This window comes from Pecten maximus, chromosome 15 (genome assembly GCF_902652985.1).
Source record: "Pecten maximus chromosome 15, xPecMax1.1, whole genome shotgun sequence".
Classification (NCBI taxonomy): Eukaryota; Metazoa; Mollusca; class Bivalvia; order Pectinida; family Pectinidae; genus Pecten; species Pecten maximus.
Genome location: NC_047029.1, coordinates 26,830,110 through 26,852,638, shown reverse-complemented (window position 1 = coordinate 26,852,638; position 22,529 = coordinate 26,830,110). Strand labels below are relative to the sequence as shown.

At 35.1% G+C, this 22,529-nt stretch overlaps 1 protein-coding gene across 1 annotated transcript; it reads left to right on the top strand.

The window, feature by feature from the left end:
* The first annotated feature begins 57 nt into the window (after nt 1–57).
* LOC117343349 (PMS1 protein homolog 1-like) lies at nt 58–22,492 on the top strand. The gene is made up of 17 exons (XM_033905690.1): nt 58–263; nt 1,975–2,134; nt 5,060–5,185; nt 5,801–6,081; nt 7,867–7,989; nt 10,752–10,892; nt 11,359–12,161; nt 12,234–12,237; nt 12,585–12,680; nt 13,392–13,494; nt 14,103–14,238; nt 14,454–14,526; nt 14,996–15,120; nt 15,541–15,735; nt 16,290–16,420; nt 20,897–21,057; nt 21,844–22,492. The coding sequence occupies exons 1-17, from the start codon at nt 111–113 to the stop codon at nt 22,042–22,044; spliced, it is 3,012 nt and encodes a 1,003-aa protein (XP_033761581.1). The 5' UTR covers nt 58–110; the 3' UTR covers nt 22,045–22,492.
* Nucleotides 22,493–22,529: the final 37 nt, after the last annotated feature.

Here is a 22,529-nt window from a genome sequence, read left to right as displayed (position 1 = left end):
AAATTTTATGATAAATCAAAACAGTTCCGAATTGGTCACTTCCGTAGTAAACAAACGCGGGAAAGTTTATGGATGACACTTGATGTAACCACACGTGCCACTTATTCACTATGGCAAAATCTGAATCACGGATGCGAGAGCTTCCCCAGTCCACAGTCAGGCTTCTGGGAAGTTCTCAAGTGATAACGTCAGTTTATAGCGTCGTGAAAGAATTGCTTGAAAACTCGATTGATGCCGGATCAACATCTGTGGATGTCAAATTGGTATATGGATTTGTTACATTTACAAATTACATGTCATAAGGTGCGATTAGTCCTCATCAAAATTTCGATCCCCGATTAATCAAGATTGTCTATACTTATTGATATCTAACCAGTTTTTCTGGTAAGGGGTGAATTGATTCGTTCAAACAGAGACCTATATACTTTAATATAGGTCTCTGGTTCAAATGATTGACAATGACAAGTTTATAATTTTACTAAATAACTTCTCAGTCATATAATAATTAATACATTAAAATTTAAATGGCGACGGTCCGATCCTGGATAATCATATTTGGTCATAGAATGAATACGTACTCTCATGATCATATATACATATATACGTTTGTGCATTTGAATTTTGAATAGCCGTGGCCCTCTTTTAACGTCAAAGTGAAAACATTTAAAAAAAAACATAGGGATAGGTAGCCTGTAGTTTTCTGGGGGCTTTTGGGGGCCAATAATGGTCCTGTTCCAAATTGAAATTAATTCATATCTAAGCCAAATTCCTAAAATTTAAAGTTTACCCCTGTAAAACCGTATTTTTTGTGCTCAAAATGAGACAAAAATACTCATTCCAAACCAGTGAAAAAATCCATGAGCATGCATGGACAAGGGCTACAGTATGTGTTTACCTTGACCTGTTTTCAAAGTCATTTTGCCTGAATAATAATAGTGTTTGGAGAAGGTAAAGTTCAAATGAGTGATCTTGACCAGTTTTCAAGTTGTCACAAGGGTTGAACTTCAAACAACATCTCAGTCACCTATGGTTAGTTTTAAACAAATGCTGTAAATATACACTTTATGCTATCATATTCATCTGTTTGCATGAAGTTACATGCATAAATTCATGATATGTAATGATTTATGCATTATTTGTCAAGTTCATTTAGTATCAATTGTTTGAGATATTTGACCAATTAATCAACTAAAAAATCTAATCAATTTCCATTGGAAATGTCTGGCAGTAACGTTAACATAAATTAAACAAAAGAATATTAGCTGATTGGTGGACCATGTATAATATTAAATTGATTGCTTGATTGTGGTTGTATTTTATATCATATAAAATACAAGTGCCTGAATGACTGGAATAATGCAGTAAGCATAGAAAATGTTTAATACTAAAGAAAGAAAATGAAAAAATTAATAGATTTTAATCAATCATCAATTGGATAGGCAAAATTGATGATTAATCAAGAATTTCAACAGATTCCCATCACTTATTTTACAGCATCATTATATTCATGCATAGAAAATGTTTATTTTTACTCTGTTTCAAATACCTACCCCTTTATTTGTTACTTAGACCTTTGGTCACTGATTTGTTTGATAATGTACAGGAAAGAGCAGTGGAGACCACTTTTTAGCAATATACAATAGTCCTGGATAGGTGAAGGATATACAATGTATTTATGTAAAATATTGTATTTCCAAAGGGGGCTATGTTTTCTTATTTAAGTTACAATAAGTTCTAATAATAATTCAAAACTCAGAGATTCAGCTGTAAACTTCTGAGTCAGTCGCATTAAAAACATGGCACTTTCAATTTTTCATAAACCATAATAGAAAGAAAATATTTTACTAAAATCTAAATCTAGGGTCCAATATCGGGATCTCAATGCCAAAAAGGACCTTTGGCAGGTATGCATGTACATGTATCATGTTTCAATTCCTTCAAGTCAGTTGATCTTGATCGGGTCTTTGGTTTTAGGAGAATTTTGGTCTGGATAAAATCGAAGTAAGAGACAATGGTGATGGAATACCAAAGGCAGACATCCCTTTTGTTGCTAGGCGTTACCATACATCTAAACTTTCCGCATTCTCTGATCTTGAACAACTGAATACCTATGGATTCCGAGGAGAGGCATTGGGTAGGTATTTAAGCCTTACTTTGGATTATCACAGTAACATTCTTGTCCCTATTTATTTTGATTCATTGAATTCCTGATACAGTGCTCCGTTAAGAGCAGGTTGCTGTTAAAATAAGCCTGATATTTCTCAATTTTGGGTGGTCAATTCAATTCAATTTTTATTCCCAAATGCTACATAGCTTATAGGATTTCAAGATACAAATATATCATATAATGCATTCTTAATGGTGGAGAAGTAATTCTGACTCGGTATTACTGAACCAACAAAAATTATAAAATACAGGTGACATTTCTATAGTATGCTAATTACACTATGACTTTGTTGGCATCATATATAGTAACATATCTTGCTAACTTATGAATTTCGCCAGTATTATTGACACACAGTAATTGGATAAGTTTATACATTGACGGTTTGCGGCAGTAAAATGGTTTAATGTATTTTTGTCTTTAATCATGAAAACTTTTGCATAATAAGATAAAATGATACTCATCTTCAATATCTTGTCTACATTTAGTACAAAGTCTTTGTTCTCTTGGTGGTCAGATGGTGCATGTGATAATACACTTGCCCTTCACCAGACCTAGGTAGCCATTGCAGTTTCATTCCCTTACTAGACAGGAAAAGATATGGTGGTCACCTGGCCGACCACAACATGGGTTTTCTCTAGGTACTCTGGTTTCCTACTTCTGCTACAGACCCTAACCCTTTAATCCAGGCCATCAAGAGTGAATATAAGTTATTATTTCACAGTGGTTGTAAAATATATAAAAGCCTATGGTATATATATAGTTCCTCTATTTTGAACACAGAATTTCTTAGAATTAATCATATGTAAATAATAAAATCAGAAGTATGTAATTGAACTTTGAGCTCCACAGAAGAACAAGTGAAGTGTCACTTATATCATTTCGAGATACAGCTCATATATCCAACATTAGCAGTTCGATAATCCTGTGTACCATGATTTAAACTTGCTACATCGCCGACAAGATGTACACACTGCTTCCAGCAAAAATGCATAAAATGGAACGCTTTAAGGCTTGGTAAGAAATATATCTAATTAACATTAACAAGCGAACACTTTTAATAAAAACATCCTAAAAACGATTGCTTTTAAGACTGAAAAGAATTGAACTTCTTCAGAACAATCAAACCTGTTGATAAAGACCGCTCCAAGGGCGACAGAAAAACAATCACTATAGACAGGTTGCCTTTTTAGACAGGTCAAGATTTTCATGCCAGACAGCTGATGTGGAATTGTCTTTAATATTTTCCAAACGTATTTTTCTGTGTTTATTTTCTTTAGGTCAAAATCTTCAGTTAACTTAAGGCCTATAACTCTTAGGTCTGGTTTAATTTACAGAGTAAGTTATTGTTAAATTATATATTTATCTACTTTAAATTTATAAGGTGAAATTAGGAGTTCAAACTTTTGGAGTAAAGTCTGTAACTTTTATTAGGTCACCTGAGACAAAGTCTCAAGTGACCTATTCTAATCCCCTTTTGTCCGTCGTCGTGCGTCGTCCGTCGTCCGTCGTCCGTCGTGCGTCCGTAAACAATTTACATTTTCGACTTCTTCTCCAAAACTCCTAAACCAAACTCAATGAAATTTGGCATGAAGCTTCTATGGCTAAAGGTCAACCAAAATTGTGAATTGTATGGTTCCCAACCCCCAGGGGCCTGAGGGGCGGGGCTAAAAAGGGTCAAATTGACTAAAACTTCAAAAATTTTCTTCTCTACTCCCAGTCATGGTGGAATCAAACACTCTTCATAGATGGAAGGGTCTTAAGGTGCTTTACCAAAATTGTAAATTTCATGACCCAGGGGTCTAACGTTTGCCCCTGGGGAGGGGGTAAACTTTACTATAGTTTATATAGGGAAATCACATTTTTGACTTTTATTTGTTTTATTTCTTTTGGAATTCATTCTAATTTGGTAAACATTGTCAGCATGGGATGACAGTTTGATGGCATGCACATGTTGGCCCTGGTTGACCCCCAGGGGCTGATGGGCGGGGCTAAAAAGGGCCAAATTGACTGAAATTTCAAAAATCTTCTTCTCTACTCTCGGATAATAAGGAATCAAATACACTTCATAGATGGCAGGGTCTGAAGGTGCTTTACCAAAATTGTGAATTTCATGACCCCGGGGTCTCAAGTTTGCCCCTGGGGAGGGGGTAAACTTTACTATAGTTTATATAGGGAAATTACATTTTTGACTTTTATTTGTTTTATTTCTATTGGAATTCATTCTAAGTTGGTTAACATTATCAGCTTGGGATGGCAGTTTGAGGGTATGCACATGTTGGCCCTGATTGACCCAGAGGGGCTGATGGGCGGGGCTAAAAATGGTCAAATTGGCTGAAATTTCAAAAATCTTCTTCTCAAGACCGAAATAAGGTGAAATCAAATACTCTTCATAGTTGGAAGGGTCTTAAGGTGCTCTACTAAAATTTATTAATTTAATGACCCTGGGGTCATAAGTTTGCCCCTGGGGAGGGGTTACATTTTACTATAGTTTATATAGGGAAATTACATTTTTGACTGATTTGTTTGATTTCTATTGGAATTCATTCTAACTTGGTTAACATTTTCAGCATGGGATGAAAGTTTGATAATATGCATATGTTGGCCCTGACTGACCCCTGAGGGCTGATGGGCGGGGCCAAAAAGGGTAAATTAAATTAACTGAAATATTTCAAATCTCAGGTGACCGTTAAGGCCCATGGGCCTCTTGTATAAATTTAGTATTTTATAAAAAGATACAGTCTATTCTTGTTTTCAATTGATCATAGTTATTTTCAGTCAGAGATGTAACATCTTTTGATGATTACACTTATTGATTCAAAGTGAAAAACTATTTTGATTGTTTATAATGAGAGAACACTTGACATATAATGATGTAAATATTTTCTGTGATAGGTTCATTGTGTACAGTTGCTGATCTTTCTTTGACAACGAGAACAAAAGATGATGACATCAGTTTGACATACACCTTTGGCAAGGAAGGGGAGATAACAGACACCAAGCCGTCACATCTCAGTCAAGGTACGCTTAGCCGTCACATCTCAGTCAAGGTACGCTTAGCCGTCACATCTCAGTCAAGGTATGCATACAAATTTATGTTCATGTAATTTCCTGGTTGTAATTTTCTTGGGGAACATCTTCAAATTAATTTTCACAATTTGTGATATTCTATCAGTACAGAGGAAAAATTATAATTATTATAAAAAGCTGGATGCTGAGCGTGATTGTATTGTACATGTTGTATACATTGTATAATATTTTGTGGTGTCAATCAATGAAAAAAAATTGAAATTAAAAACAAAATCATTATTTGAACATGTTTTTGTTCACTTTACAAGATATTTTCATGGATTTTGTTTACCATCTCAACTGATTCTATTTTAGAAATAAAATTAAGAAAATAAATATTTGATTCTGAAAAATAAGGGATAAATTCCAAGACTGACGCTTAGTATTCAGATTCTTTGCAAGTTATACAGAACCTAATATATTTGCATTTGAATATTGATAACAGTGATTAAGTCAACTCAAAACACCTCAAGCATGACTGGTATATTCACTATAAAACATTTTTGTATTTCTCAAATTTTTGAATAGTGAAAAGTATTTTTTTTTTTTTTTTTTGCATTTCTGTAGGTACCACATTATTGGCAGCTCATCTGTTTAAGAATCTTCCTGTAAGACGACAGTTTTATAACAATGTAAAGAAAAATAAAGAGGAGCTAAAGAAAGTGGAAATGATCGTGATGGCTTTTGGACTGATCTTTCCGAAAATCAGGATCACTCTTCGTCATAACAAAGACCTTATATGGCAGAAAAATCCTGTTCAAGATCTCCGTGCCTCTGTCACTGGAACTCTTGGCAAAAATTTCCTCAACCAAATGGAATATAAGAATTTTAAGGAATTAGATCCAGAGGTATGGTATAATGTATATACGTAACCGCATTTCCTACTTGATAAACGTCAACGTTTTCACTGGCAAATATCTGTTTTAATGTCTCAAATAAGATAACAAATCACGATTTAACAGTAAGTTGACTTTACTCATTCTTTAATTGTTAAATAACTCATGCATTATGACATTATGTCAAAACATCTGAAAATCGTTAGAATTCTAGACTGTCTCTTCTCCTCTCCCATCCTTTTGTTCTCAAAAGTAAAACTACTTGATTGTAATGAAGGCAAAAATAGTAATGGAAGGCATTTTGGAGACTTCTGGTCACTTATTGGAGAGTTATTGTTATGACAGGAATGAAAAATTATGGTCGCTGGTCGCTAAACAGAGGGTCGCTTAATAGAGTTAAAATATATAGCGAAAAAGCTCGGGAGAAATTGAAATAGTCGCTTAGAATAGAGCAGAGAGTCACTTAAAAGAGATTCGACTGTACATGTATTTCTGCTGAGTTCTACTTTAGATGCCATATTGACCAGAAATATGAAGTTAACTATTGATTTTCCCCTCGGACAGTGGTGACTTTATACACGCACAAAAAACAGATTCGTAGACTATCATGTCTCAAACACGGACAACATCAGCCTCCAAACTACAAAGAAACGACTCGAGGCTATCATGTCTCGAAATCGGACACCATCAGCCTCAGCACAAAAAAAAAGGATTTGGAGACAATCTAATATGAACGCATTCACCGTCCGTATTAGAGTTTGAGTTGATCATATCTCAAAAAACGGAAAACCATTCCAGGAAATAGTTGGAGGTTAACAAGTCTCAATCAAATAAGGACTCCATCAGCCTTCACACTACAGCGACATTGTTAGAGGCTATCATGTCTCAAAACCAGACACCATCAGCCTCCGCAGAAGAAAGACAGAGTTGGAGACGAGCATGTCTCGTATATGGATAATATATCCGCACTACAGATAATGTCTGTATTTCAAATAGGATAGTCTCCATCTTTCTTTCTATAATACGGAGGCTAATGGTGTCTGTATTTGAGACATGATCTGGAACTCTGTAGTAATGGTTACGGACTTGCACAACTAAATCAGCCAATCACCTGGTGTTTCACCTGAATCAAGTCCCAGAGAAAAATGTGTTTATGTAGCTATTTCCTGAGTAAATGATACACGAAATGGGTATTTTTTTTATATGAGAATAAAGAGTAGGGTCTTGAGATTTGGAAAATCAAAAATATACACTTCTACTGAAAATAGAATTATGTAGGATTTCAGGTGTAAAAAGGCAGGGAATTCCCCAGGTGGGGGCTCCCCAGTGCACTGTAAATGTCAGGGTTACTGTCTTTTGAGTACCTGTGTGCTCTTATATGCCATTAAACCTATACAATGATAACATTTATCAGATAGAAAAAACTTCAAACTTTAATTTCAAACGAGTGAATGAAGAAATGGAGTGACTAGTAATAACTTATAGTAAAATATTAATTTGTGTGAGCCCTTAACCCATGTAGAGGTGTCATCTGTTGCTATGTACATGTTCAATAATTTGAAAGAAATAATATTATCCCATATGTATCCCATCTTTTGTAGAACTATAAAATCTCAAAAGATTTGACGATCAGTTCATAAGGAACTGATGTATAAGAGTTGTAGTCCTATTGGGTGTAGGGTGTATCACTATTCAACATCTGAAATAGTCACGGGTTTAGGGGATTCAGTGTTTTTGACGGAGGGATTTGAACTCGCCCAGGAGATTTACTATTTAATTTGCTTGGCCTTTATATAGATAGCTGTAGAAATGTATGTTCCTAGCCGTGACAGTGATCCTCAGGTGACCAGTCGATCCACTGCTGACCGTTGCTTTATTTACGTCAACTCACGACCAGTCATTCTCAAAGACATTGAAAAGGTGGGTGTTTGCTAATCTATGATATACTTTGTATAAAGCACATCAATGTTAGTGGTTCTGGTGGAAAGTAGTGGTAGAATGTGTCAAAATCATTTCCGCTTTTTGTTCTCCATGTCAACTTATGAATCTATACAACTAGCTTACAAAATGAGTTCTGGTGAATCCAGATTAGTTATGTTCTAGTAAGTAGAGAATGGAAATAAACACAGTTATCAGGAATCAGAGTTATCTTTCCTTAGGCTGTAAGGTATGTTTTGATAGTAAAACATTCTGAATTATCTGCCCTAAGGTACTCAGGAGTCAGGAGGAAGGGCTTATCTACTCCTATAAAATAAGAGTCCAGTGGTCGACAGATTTACTATTTGATATGTTATTGTGCCGACTAAGTCTGGCCTGTCTTTTTAGCCCACCATCATCAGATGATGGGCTATTCAAATCGCCCTGCGTCCGTGGTCCGTCGTCCGTCCGTCCCTCCGTCCGTAAACAATTCTTGTTATCACTATTTCTCAGAAAGTACTGAAGGGATCTTTCTCAAATTTCATATGTAGGTTCCCCTTGGTGCCTAGTTATGCATATTGCGTTTTGAGACCAATCTGAAAACAACATGGCCGACAGGCAGCCATCTTGGATTTTGACAAGTGAAGTTTGTTATCGCTATTTCTCAGAAAGTACTGAAGGGATCTTTCTCAAATTTCATATGAAGGCTCCCCTTGGTGCCTAGTTATGCATATTGTGTTTTGAGACCAATCGGATAACAACATGGCCGACAGGCAGCCATCTTGGATTTTGACAATTGAAGTTTGTTATCGCTATTTCTGAGAAAGTACTGAAGGGATCTTTCTCAAATTTCATATGTAGGTTTCCTTTGGTGCCTAGTTATGCATATTGCGATTTGAGACCAAGCGGAAAACAACATGGCCGACAGGCAGCCATCTTGGATTTTGACAATTGAAGTTTGTTATCACTATTTCTGAGAAAGTACTGAATGGATCTTTCTGAAATTTCATATGTAAGTTTCCCTTGGTGCCTAGTTATGCATATTGCGTTTTGAGACCAATCTGAAAACAACATGGCCGACAGGCAGCCATCTTGGATTTTGACAAGTGAAGTTTGTTATCGCTATTTCTGAGAAAGTACTGAAGGGATCTTTCTGAAATTTCATATGAAGGCTCCCCTTGGTGCCTAGTTATGCATATTGTGTTTTGAGACCGATCGGATAACAACATGGCCGACAGGCAGCCATCTTGGATTTTGACAATTGAAGTTTGTTATCGCTATTTCTGAGAAAGTACTGAAGGGATCTTTCTCAAATTTCATATGTAGGTTTCCCTTGGTGCCTAGTTATGCATATTGCGATTTGAGACCAAGCGGAAAACAACATGGCCGACAGGCAGCCATCTTGGATTTTGACAATTGAAGTTTGTTATCACTATTTCTGAGAAAGTACTGAATGGATCTTTCTGAAATTTCATATGTAAGTTTCCCTTGGTGCCTTGTTATGCATATTGCGTTTTTGAGACCAATCTGAAAACAACATGGCCGACAGGCAGCCATCTTGGATTTTGACAATTGAAGTTTGTTATCAATATTTCTGAGAAAGTATTTAAGGGATCTTTCTCAAATTTCATATGTAAGTTTCCCTTGGTGCCTAGTTATGCATATTGCATTTTGAGACCAATCTGAAAATAACATGGCCGACAGGCAGCCATCTTGGATTTTGACAATTGAAGTTTGTTATCACTATTTCTGAGAAAGTACTGAATGGATCTTTCTGAAATTTCATATGTAAGTTTCCCTTGGTGCCTAGTTATGCATATTGCGTTTTGAGACCAATCTGAAAACAACATGGCCGACAGGCAGCCATCTTGGATTTTGACAATTGAAGTTTGTTATCGCTATTTCTCAGAAAGTACTGAAGGGATCTTTCTCAAATTTCATATGAAGGCTCCCCTTGGTGCCTAGTTATGCATATTGCAATTTGAGACCAAGCGGAAAACAACATGGCCGACAGGCAGCCATCTTAGATTTTGACAATTGAAGTTTGTTATCACTATTTCTGAGAAAGTACTGAATGGATCTTTCTGAAATTTCATATGTAAGTTTCCCTTGGTGCCTAGTTATGCATATTGCATTTTTAGACCAATCTGAAAATAACATGGCCGACAGGCAGCCATCTTGGATTTGACAATTGAAGTTTGTTATCGCTATTTCTGAGAAAGTACTGAAGGGATCTTTCTCAAATTTCATATGGAGGTTCCCCTTGGTGCCTCGTTATGCTTATTGCATTTTGAGATCAATTGGAAAACAATATGGCCGACAGACCGCCATCTTGGATTTTGACAAATGAAGTTTGTTATCTCTATTTCTCAAAGTACTGAATGGATCTTTCTCAAATTTCATAAGTAGGTTCCCCTTGGTCCCTTGTATTGCATTTTTGGACCAGTCTGTCCTGAAAACAACCTGGCAAACAAACAGCCATTATCGTTAAATCTCAAATTTCTTATATACTAGGATTCCCTTGTTTGAAAAGTACTGGAGGGATGTCTCAATTTGCACAGATTAGTAAAATGAAGGGAAAAGTAGAGAAAAGATCAATCTGACATGGAACCTATGAAGATCATTCAATGGTGGGCGCCAAGATCCCTCTGTTTTTTTTTTAAAGAAATTTGCTTTTCACGCTCTACAAAATATTTAAATAGTTCTTGCTGTATAAAATGGAGTTCTATTTTTATCCTCCATATATACCTGTGGTTTTGTTTCAGCTGTTGAAGCAATACTACACCTCCTCACATTCATGTGAAGGAACACGAGTGCCGATCTGCTGTGTGTCAATTGTGCTGCCATCTAGTGAGATTGATGTGAACCTTGACCCCAACAAAACACGAGTAATGCTTCATCATCAGGTACCGTCATGTTATTTCTTGATACAATATGTTTTAGATGTGGAAAAACATCCAAGCCATTTGATACAAAATATCATCGGATTACTAGAAAACTGTATAAGAATTTAGGAGGGCTTAGTCCAGATAGATAGAGTACTATTGCTATGTTTTAGTGAGCCAAGATTTTTTGTCATTAATTTAGCTTTTAGGTACATAATTAGTTGCCATATGATCCAGCACTATTAAAGCATACACTTTGTAATCTATTCATTCTAATTTTAGGATATATCAACAAAATGTTTTTTTCATTGATCACATGATTTTGAGTTTATATATAAAATATATTGGCTCCTTTGGCTTTTTACTGGATAAATTAATAAGGTAATAAATATTTTAGTTTCAATATATTCCAGTCAAAATATATCATTTAACTGTTGATTATGAAATTTCTAGTATATTTATTAGTATACATGCAATTCTACTTCAGGTCTCTGTTGCAAATGTCATTAGAAATCTGCTTGAAGAAGTCTATGGGCCAGTAGAACATTCCAGTGAGGGTATCAGGCAGAAATCGAAGATGGATTCGTCCATGAACCCTGATCAGTCCTCAGAGTGGAGTATGGACTTAACCAAAGACGATGAACGGGATGACAGATCTACAAAAATAACTGCTGTAGAAAATGCCGAAAAATGTAATGGACAGAACATGCCTATTTTTAAGGTTACCATGGAAACAGTTGATAATAGCCAATCAGAAAATGTTTTAGGATCAGATCAGGTTATTACTGAAGGTATTGAGTTTTGTCATAGAAAGGAATCACTTTTGGAAGACAGTGATGAATATTCAAATAGAATTATGAGAGGAGATGATAATTCAGAACTTGAAGTACCAATCGTACCTACTAATATTATAACGCCACCTATCGAGAGTACTAATAGACAAGGGAAAGTAACTGTTGATAATGAAGAAATTGTTCAGATACAGAAAGGTTGTTTTGATATTGTGGGAGACTGTTTCAAAGATGTGTTATCTGACGATGAGAGTCTATGCACATTGAAAGGAGGCATTACCGATTCGCAAACCAAGGGAGATAATTCATATATGAAAGGAGATAAACCTGATTCTCAACCAGAAACAGTCTTACAAGAGACAAACTCAGATTTGTTTGACGATAGTCTGACAGACATGTTGATAAATCTGGACAAGGAAAGTGAAAAGGAAATGTCCATGGTCAATTCAACCCTGAAACAATCAGAGAACAACAGCAGATCAGGAGGCGACACCTATAGGTGAACTTTGGAGTAAAGGTCAAATGTCAGGCAGTTCAGGAAGTGCTATTTTACAGGTATTGTTGTTTGTAGCTTTGTTCATCACTGTTGTATCTTACTAAATTCCTACTATGATAATGGACTCTAGGACGTAGGGTTGATAAAATAGAAAACATTTTTCCGAACAAAATCTCATCTATTCTGTTCTTTTCAGATTGATGACAGAATGATTGAGAAACATCAAAACTTCTTAATCTACGTGTAGAAATTTACTGTTCTGTGCCCAAAGAACATGAAATGTTACATGCTATTGTTTTCTATTTGAGATAAAGATGATAACTGTCGATATTTACATAATCTATGGGAAGTGTTAAGACATTATCAATACCAGTATTCTAAATTTGTTGATGGCTGCTCTAACATTTTATTTATTTGCTCTACCAGCCTGTAATGTTGCTGTCAGCAGGGAGCTCCAAACGACCTTTAACCTCACCCCCTGACCTTTCCACTCCAAGCAAGAAGAGACATATTATGTCTGAGGTTTGTTAAAATTTGACATAAAATTATATATTGGGTTTATAAATAGGTTTGTTCCTGAGTATAGTGCACTGGATTTTTTTCACTAGTCAATTGTTTTGGGGAAAAAATACACTATACATGCAAATTTACAGTTGTTGAAGAGTATTGGGAAGCAACTGGGATCTGGATCCCCTATGTATGTGGAAAAGGAAAAGTGGGCAAGGGTTGAGTTAATACCAGGAAGTGATACAGCTCTGCTGTTATGTTCAGTATTTGAGAGCACTCAAATGAAGTGTAAAGGTGGCTTGTAATGAGTAGGAAAGTGGGAACACTGGTACAGCTTGTTGATAGATCAGAGACTGATGCTCCTAATTCATGTCATGTAGAGTGATCAAGTTATCAGTCAGCCTGTCCGTCAGCACTTTGGTTTAGAGAATCCCGAAGACATTAACAAGATTTTCTGAAATTTCTCATCATGATACACTATGATGTGTAGATGTGCAATAGGGATTAAAAATTTCCTGAGGTCAAGGTCATTATCACTGTTACTAAAAATAGAATGAATTATTATGCTGTCAAAAATTCATATAAGGCTCAGTGTGGCCCGTCATTATTCTAGTTACTCATAGCTTAATGTTTAATATGTGATTTAGCATTGGTCAGTTGGACAAATTATATTTTGTGGTAGAATAAAAACTGGGAATAAAACAATATATACTCCCTGATACACAGGAAAACCAGCCAACACTTTATGACATGGTATCAGGTCAACCAGTGCAGAGAGGTCAAGGAAAGATCGGATACAGTTCATTTGTCACGGAAAACAGATCTCAAGGTATGGATATTAAATGTCAATATACCTCTCATGTGCTATCTTACACGCTGGTATCGCCATTAAGTTCAATTGATTCCTCTCCTTCTCTTATATCATAAAGTATAGTAAATCCTTTCTATGTGGGAAATATGTAGTTATACCCCTGTTTAGTAAATGGGATGGTTCATTTATATAATTATAGAGTACATGTATTGGCTTTGTCTGTCCATATTCAGTCATTCTTATGGGGTACATTCACGATCCATTCATCCTAATTATCTTTGTTGGTGATATGAGACAAAAGTTTATAATTTTTTTCCATCCACGATTCATCATTTAACCTCTGTGCATGTATTCTTAATGACAGAATAGAAAGAAATTAAGAAAAAAGTTCCTGAAAGCTTTGTGGGTTTAACCTCGCAAGTTCAAAATTATTTTAAACCCCAAAAGTCTGTTATCCATCAAATAATGTCATAGTGTCATAACATCAAGTTGTGCACCTGATTATATTTTGGTGGTCTAATGGATACAATGTATTTGAATGCTGCAAGATAGCAATACTGAGTATGTTTATGCAATGTACATATCACTTTGATAATCCTGGTTGAAATATGTGCTTCTTTTTGTAGTTATAGCTAAAAACCCTACAGCTAGATTTGATGAAGTGATTGACTTGTTAAAACAGCAGTGGGAGAATCTATCACAGGAAGATCAACAGAAATATGACAATAACTGCCTTGAAAAACCTGAATATGATTCACCAAGGTAGTTTATACAACCCAGAAGAAGTAAACAAGTAAACTAAATTCTTGACATGTTTTTCTTTAATTCCTTGAAATTTTGAATCAAAAACATGTTTGCGGTCCATTCAAAGTTAGTGTTTACATTTTTTTTCCTCAAAGTTTTAGTGTTACTCCAATTAGTATCTTAGTCTCTCTCAGACTCTCCTTAAATATTGTATTGCTGTTCTTGGTTTTCAGGGAAAATATCTCGTCAAAGAAAGCAGGAAAGCATCTTGGAAATAAAATGAAGCTCAAAAGTAAACCAATACCAGTAAGATGAATTATTTTTTTATCCATTAGTCCTGGGGGGGGGGGGGGACTATATAGGTTGTTTTTCTGTCTGTGTCATTCCTTGCATTCAGTTACAAAGGGCCATGATATGTTGGACAAACAATATTGAGCTGGGTACTGGTAAATGGAATTTTAAACTTCAACTAAATATCCAAGATCTTTTGTTTCATCCAGTTCACGGTTTGCTTTTATGAAGAAGCTGAGATCATAAACTGTCCTGTGTTATCTCATTTACTACTTTTAGAAAAACGCTTTACTCATAATTTCCGAATAGCATGTGACTGACCACCTGTATATATGTTGTTCAGTAACCCTCAGATCAGTACTACAAAGATTCTGCCTAAAATGCCAAAATGACCTTGGCTGTTCACTGGGTGATAATCTGCAGCATTCAAAGGAAACAAACAAAGGATATCAAAATTTATATCATATTTCCTTTAAACTTACAGGCAGGTGTCAGTATAAAAGATCAGCTGATGTTAGCAGCAAAGAGGAGTAAATCAAGACGAGAGACTGGCATTTCATTTTCCATGATCAAATTACAAAACACTTATTTGAGACAGTTAAACACAAGGTTAGTAAAGTTATATACGTTCTAATGAAATGTGGACTTTCTCAAACTGATTAAGTTAAAGAAAATGGGTTAAAGGTCAAAGAGAAAATAGATTCAATGCTGTAGTAATGGGATTAAAGGTCATAGTTTATCAGGTTCAAGGTTAAAGAAAATGGGCCTAAGGTTAAAATTACACATTAGAGTAAGATGAGCTCAAGATCAAACAGACTGTTACAAGGTCAAAATTAATTACAGTACTTACAAGGTCAAAATAACAATACAAATATATAGCCAAACAATCTTATTGGAGTTTACATTAGATTGTACCTATATGAAGAGTTGGAAGGATATTTGTTGATGTATTTGGCGACCTCATCACGAGTTGTTGAAAACGGTTCATGTTGATATTGAAATACTTCTGTTTCAATTTCTTATTTCTAGCCAGTATCCAAAGACATCAACGTTGAACCTGATTGGCCATTTGAAGTCATGTGGTACATGGACATGCTGTCTTGGCGAGAAAATCTGCATTTTCAATTGCCACCGTGTGCAGGAGACAGTTTTGTATCATCAACTGATGTCTGACCATGTGTTGTCAGTTACACCTCTGGAACAGCCAATCAAACTCAATGCTCAGTAAGGAAATGTTGGTTACAGTTGTGCTATATAAGTACAGTGTATTATATTAAAAAAGAGTGATCCTGACTCTGTGTTTCTGTTTTAGATTTTAATGCCGAGAGTCATTAACATGTTTGGCTATCCATGATGTCATTATAGGTGGCATGTTGTTCTGATGACAGCTCCCGTTGAACCAAAACATATTAGTGGCTCTCTGCATTAAAATTCAGATCTAAGAAATAACCACAGTTTTGGACTCACTCAATTTAACATATTGTAACGGTTTCCCAGGATTTTCTAGTGAGACCTATTGTATACTATTGTATCCACGGTAGATTGGTCAGGAATTCAACGATTTCTACCTTGAGGGACGTTGTGCCTCCACTCCCTGCCTGCCATGTATAAAAAAAAAAATGATAATTCTTTGAAATATAATGTACTAAATGATATGAACCATGTATAAAAAAAACGATAATTCTTTGAAATATAATGTATCAAACTAATTGATATATATCAGTTTAAGATAAATATCATGAAAGTTGAAAATCTCCATTTGTATTTTCTATTTTCAGAAACATTGGTGGGAAGGATCAGTGGGACTGTCTCATGTCTCTTGATTCCAACCGTTTCCCTGGTGATATATATAGCTTTATCACTGACGAGAGGATAGTGGACAATGGCTTCAAAGTCAGATGTTACACAGGTAAGTAATTCAAGTATCTTAGCAACAAGATCAAGGTCATACGTATGCTCAATTCTAGTATCTTAGTGCCAAGGTCAGATAAGGGTAACATTGCTATTGTAAAGGTTTGATATCACACTGTATTAAAAACAAATACAGTGACAAAATTAAACAGATTTTCACTGTTGTATCCAATGAAGTATTGATTGTAAACATTTCTGATACATCCACAGCATGCAGAGCAAGGGAGATAACTTGGCATCTTCTTTGATCTGTTAACTTGTTTGTATAGATATTTATGTTTTTGGATAAAAAACATTTCTGGCATATATGTTTTATGATTACTTTTTAAACGAACATTAATGTTCGGTTATTGCCATCAAGAACTGGACTGAGAAATACGACCATATTTGGTAGCCACATTCACCAATACGCCATCTACTGTCTGTTTCAATGAAATATGGCTGCCCCCATTGCCTTACGCTTCAAATAATTTACTTGCAAAAACATCTTCGTTTTATGTAGTAGTTTTACTGAAAATGTTGAAATGTATTCAGTAGATGTTTTCAAGATGCATACGATTTGAGAAATGCATAACGCTAGCGAAATGTGAAGACTAAATGAACCTGAACTTTGCGAATAACTCCAGGTCAATAGGGCCTATATTTATGTAAACAAATATTGCGCAGGCGCATTCGTCTCCGGATGTTTAGAAAGTTTTGCTCTTCCGTGTTCATTCCAAAACGGCTGACATTATAGCATCAGTCTGCAAATATGTCCGCGATTTACTTAAATGTGTATTATATATATTCTAGAATGTTACATCATTATCAACTAGATGAGTATTTATATAAAGAAAGAAATATATCAATAACAGCATACGAGACGATACATTGTATCATACTATACTATATAGGTTACTGTACAGTACATGTTTGCGAGAAAGGTAGATACTAGATATAGGTGGCATTTGTGGTCAGGGTGACTGGTCATAGCGTTAACATTGTCATTGATTTCCATATTCCATTTTCCTTTGACGAAAACGACCAATAAATCAAATGCAAATGATAATATCTTGTTGCCATGTGCACGGGATTGGTTGTTGTAGGCGATACTTAGAACGTATTTACTGTTGTAAGGGAGGTAACTGCAAGATTACGGTAAACCAATTTGATTGGTCGATTCTTCCATGACTTTGGCAATGGGTTTACAATCGAAGTGACAGATAACTACGGCAATATTCAGATGATATCAACAATAACACTTTTAGATACGTGTGTTCGGCAGTTGTCATGTTTAAAATGAACAATTATATAGCTTGTTTTTATTTCGGCAAAGTCGAGAATATTTACTGAAACGGACCACAGGTGACGCAGACTTGGAAATACCGAAACGAAGAAAAATGGGGCTTAATTATAATGTAAATTGGCATTATTTTCAGAGAATTGACCCACATATATGTTTTTCAATGCCTAATTGTATCATATGTAAAATATTAGAGGTTTACGAATTTTAAATTAATTTTTCATTTGCGAATCGCGGCCCGATTGTCGTTAGAGTTGAATTACCGAAATGGCCGATAGTGGACCCAAATCGATATTTTTAAGAGAGAATGGACCCAATATAGGATCTATTAATCTTTGGTGTGTGTATAGAGACCATATGCATTTTTTTCCTTTACCTGGAAGTATTTTGAAAGAATTTGCAAAATACCGAATTCACGATCAAATTTTCGATTGTGACGAACTACTGAGACGGTGTTAAGTTCATGTTAAGTCAATCTGATTGAAATCAGCTGTTAGTGTTACATATGTACACTGTACACATGGCTATGTTTACTATGCAATACGCCTACGTAATTTTTTTTCAAAGACGGAAAACGGAAATCCGGATTATCTAAAAACAAATGCAAAAAGACTTGTGATATTCACTTAATTTGATATTCAGCCATTAATTATTATTTGTAGTTTTATAACTTCTGAAATAGTGAGATCGATTCTCTATATAATATTGCTGTGGAACTTGTGTTATTTTTCAAACAAATTCATTTTGATAATTTGTTAATTTAGAACGTTCATCAAGTCATGATCAAGACTTGAAATTCTCTCTACACCATACTTCAAACACAGTAATCAATTTTTCAATATACAACACATGTTCAGATGACTATTTGTGCCATGCTGTTACAAGATTTCAGTTATAATTCTAAAATTGAATTAGTATGTAAATATATGTTATACTGTCAATATCCACAAAGCGAGTGTAGTCTATTGTACTCAGTCATGCCGGTAGATAGCGGTACATATACGTACTGCTTACATCTCGTGCTTACTTGTGTGAACTATAAATCAATAACAAAAATGGTTCATATATTTCTATATATGACTTCACAAATTATGCGGTGTCTGAAGATCTGAATGAAGTGAATAAACGATGTATTAAATTATTTTTATGAAATATTCAAGTCATAGATCATTCTTTTTTTAAAAATACTGATTTCAGGTCCATTTTGGTAATTTAACTATAATGGCAATTAAAATACTTCTCGTTTTTTTTTAAAGCCGGAAAACCAAAATCCGGATTATCTAAAAACAAATGCAAAAATACTTGTGATATTCACTTAATTTGATATTCAGCCGTTAATTGTTATTTGTAGTTTTATAACTTTTGATATATTGTGATTGATTCTCTATATAATATTGCTGTGGAACTTGTGTTATTTTTCAAACAAATTCATTTTAATAATTTGTTAATTTAAAATTTTCATCAAGTCATGATCAAGACTTGAAATTCTCACTACACCATACTTCAAACACGGCGTAATCAATGAATTGATAAACTGAAAATTTACCTTAAATAATTTTTCAATATACAACACATGTTCAGATGACTATTTGTGCCATGCTGTTACAAGATTTCAGTTACAATTCCAAAATTGAATTAGTATGTAAATATATGTTATCCTGTCAATATCCACAAAGCGAGTGTAGTCTACTGTACTCAAATTTAAAGTCATGCCAGTAGATAGCGGTACATATACTTACTGCTTACATCTAGTGCTTACTTGTGTGAACTATAAATAATAACAAAATGGTTCATATATTTCTATATATGACTTCACAAATTATGTGGTGTCTGAAGATCTGAATGAAGTGAATAAACGATGTATTACATTATTTTTATGAAATATTCAAGTCATAGATCATTCTCTTAAAAATATTGATTTCAAGTCCATTTTGGTAATTTTACTATGACGGCAATCAGGCCTAGAATGGCGAATAAACCCCTAATATTTTACATATGATTAATTTTGACATTGGAGAACATAAAATTGTGTCCATTCTCTAAGAACTGGTAGAATGTACAGAATAGAGCTTCATAAATATATTCTCAAAATTACTAATTACCCCGGTAAATATAACATTTTACATAAACATCCCATGACTGATGGTGAACTTAAACTTGCAAATCTCCTGTGTCATTCCAATTTTGATATGTGTAAATATATACACGTACTGTTATATATATAGTTATAGATATGGAATGCTTCACAATTTGCATACAGTTATGGAATCTTATAACACCCCCAAAAATGTTCTCTCCACATTAAGGATGTGATTTGTGCAATTACATTGCTGAACTGTGTGGTTCAGTATGATTGGATGATCAACATTGGAAAAGGACAATAAATAGGGAATGTGTCGTCCCATCGAATGGACTGTAATCTTTGTGATCAGGTTTGAAGTTGAAAATGAATCTTGAAGTTTTCTTTTCCTGTTTGCTGAATTATTCGATGAAGATAGTCTTTATCTGGTTGTTATTCTTTATCACATTGTTTACAATACTGTAATTATAACAGAAGTTTATCTTCTCATATACAGATTTATTAACATCAAATGATTCCTGAACAAAAGGAGTCAGGTTTTTTTGTTTTGAAGTACCATAAATGCTTGAGTACAGTTTCAATAGGATACATTCCTAATTCGGGCCTTGATGAGCAGCTCTGGTTTTGGTTTTCAGTAATTCTTTGTGTGTTTCATCATATTTAGTTGAAATACAACTATGTATGCCAAACTAACGATGGAACTAGCCTAAATTTAGTGCATATTAGAAGTTGGCATCAATAAGGTCACAGAGTCCTGGCTGTATTATAACTGATGATGCCTTCCCGAAAGAAAGAAGACATATTTTATTTTCATCGATCCAAGATAGATCAACAAACTTCCAATTTCAATAAGGACCTTACAGAAACATGCATGTGTACAATCAAATCAGAACAGCTGCAAACATTTCAAATTATTTGCAATTAATTCCTAAACCGATATCAGTAAATTTATCAACTTAAAACTAAGAAGATTACTGATTTTGCATTAAACAATAATGTTCGTTTACAGTACTTCCAGTACTTTGATTTATGGTTAACGTGGTTTTAGGTAGGATTATCTGTAATAACATCATAGGAAGATTTCGTCTTTAAATGTTTACTCTCTGTTGTAGATAATGAGACAGGCACCTCACAAGCGGATGTTGTTGCCATGACAGCCTTCATTCCAGTGTATGGTATTCCTGATCTAGCTGAAGTCCTTGAGCTAATCTCCACCACTGAAGCAGAGACAGTGTCTCGGTGTCGACCTCTTAAAGTCCTCAATTACCTACAGGTACATGTATATCAAAGTGTCTTGTTCAGTGTTATAAATATCTACAAGTGTTGATAGTTTCTATCAGAGTAACTCTCTGTCATTGTATAAAGAGGCCAGTTTTGGGGAAATTCAGATTGATTTTTTTTTTTTTTTTTCAACAAAGTGTAAATATTAGGGGGACATGTGGAGCATAGGTTGCTTGATTTTACTTTCTCTCTTGAGAGGTATTGCCAAATTTTGTATACTTGTACCCAATGGGATCACAGGGGGTTACATGCTGGTCAGTAAAACTATCGATCCCACAGAAGGTTCCAGTAAAATTTGTATCCCCCTAGAACTTGGGAGGTTCTAGTGTATAATGTGTCGGAAAGGCCCATGTGGGTCTATTAGAACTAGGGGATAACTATTAGAAAGGCCTATCCCACAGAAGGTTCCAGTAAAATTTGTATCCCCCTAGAACTTGGGAGGTTCTAGTGTATAATGTGTCGGAAAGGCCCATGTGGGTCTATTAGAACTAGGGGATAACTATTAGAAAGGCCTATCATGCATCCTTTTTCTGTGCTCTTGTTATGCCACCCACTATGAAATGGGGGGTGGGAAGGGGGGTGGGGGGCATATAGTGTTATGTCCCATTTTGATGCAACGTTAATAGCTAATCTCAGGAACTGCTGGTGCGATCCTCACCAAACTGTTTTTGGCGTCAGGTGGCATTGGGGGCATTTATATCCTACAAACATTGAATTTGGTCCTTAGATTGACGACTACTTGTCGCTCCCAATACATCTGTGCATGATTTGTTTGTAGGGAGAGGCTGTAAGGATGGCTAGGAAGTTACCTCCCTTGCTGGACAGAGAGGAGGTGTTGGAGTTACAAGACCAGATGTCCACCATTCTCCCTGATGGATGTCATGTTTGTCTGCATGACCGACCATTCTGTCACCCTATATATGACATGGATGACCTCCCACAGACTCAGTCAGGTGCAACACAGGAAGTTTTGTCTTGATAAAAATCCATCGAGTGTAGGTCATCATGTTGTCTCGTCTCAAAAAGGCAATTTATCTGATTTAACAAACTCCAGAATTTGTGTCAGTACTTTAAAGATAAATTTTGTCACATTTTAGACAGACAAGCGTGATGCAAGACATTCTCTCGGAGAAGGAACTGAAGTACGGATGAAATGTTGGATGCAGTAATGTGATACAACCTGCGTGTAACAGGAGATTAAGTAGTTCCTTTAAGTCTTTATTCACTGTACATCTATTTCTCTAATTACAATGACTCACACCACCGTGGACCCCAAATACATAAAAGTCTTGTCCAATTTATCATTCTTTTGTACAACATGGATTCTTTTTAATGTTGACAAAATAATACATAGACAGCAATGACAGTTATGAATGACCTGACATATTGATGAATTTGAAAATAAATTTCATGTCAAAAACCGATTATATATGACTCAGCATTATTTTTTAAACAATCACTGCT

Bases quoted from the DNA above. Each gene is read 5' to 3' on its own strand.
- LOC117343349 (XM_033905690.1), top strand. From the start codon at position 111: ATGGCAAAATCTGAATCACGGATGCGAGAGCTTCCCCAGTCCACAGTC. The intron at 5,186-5,800 runs GTACGCTTAGCC...GCATTTCTGTAG, and splicing joins GCCGTCACATCTCAGTCAAG to GTACCACATTATTGGCAGCT. The intron at 6,082-7,866 runs GTATGGTATAAT...GCCTTTATATAG, and splicing joins TTAAGGAATTAGATCCAGAG to ATAGCTGTAGAAATGTATGT.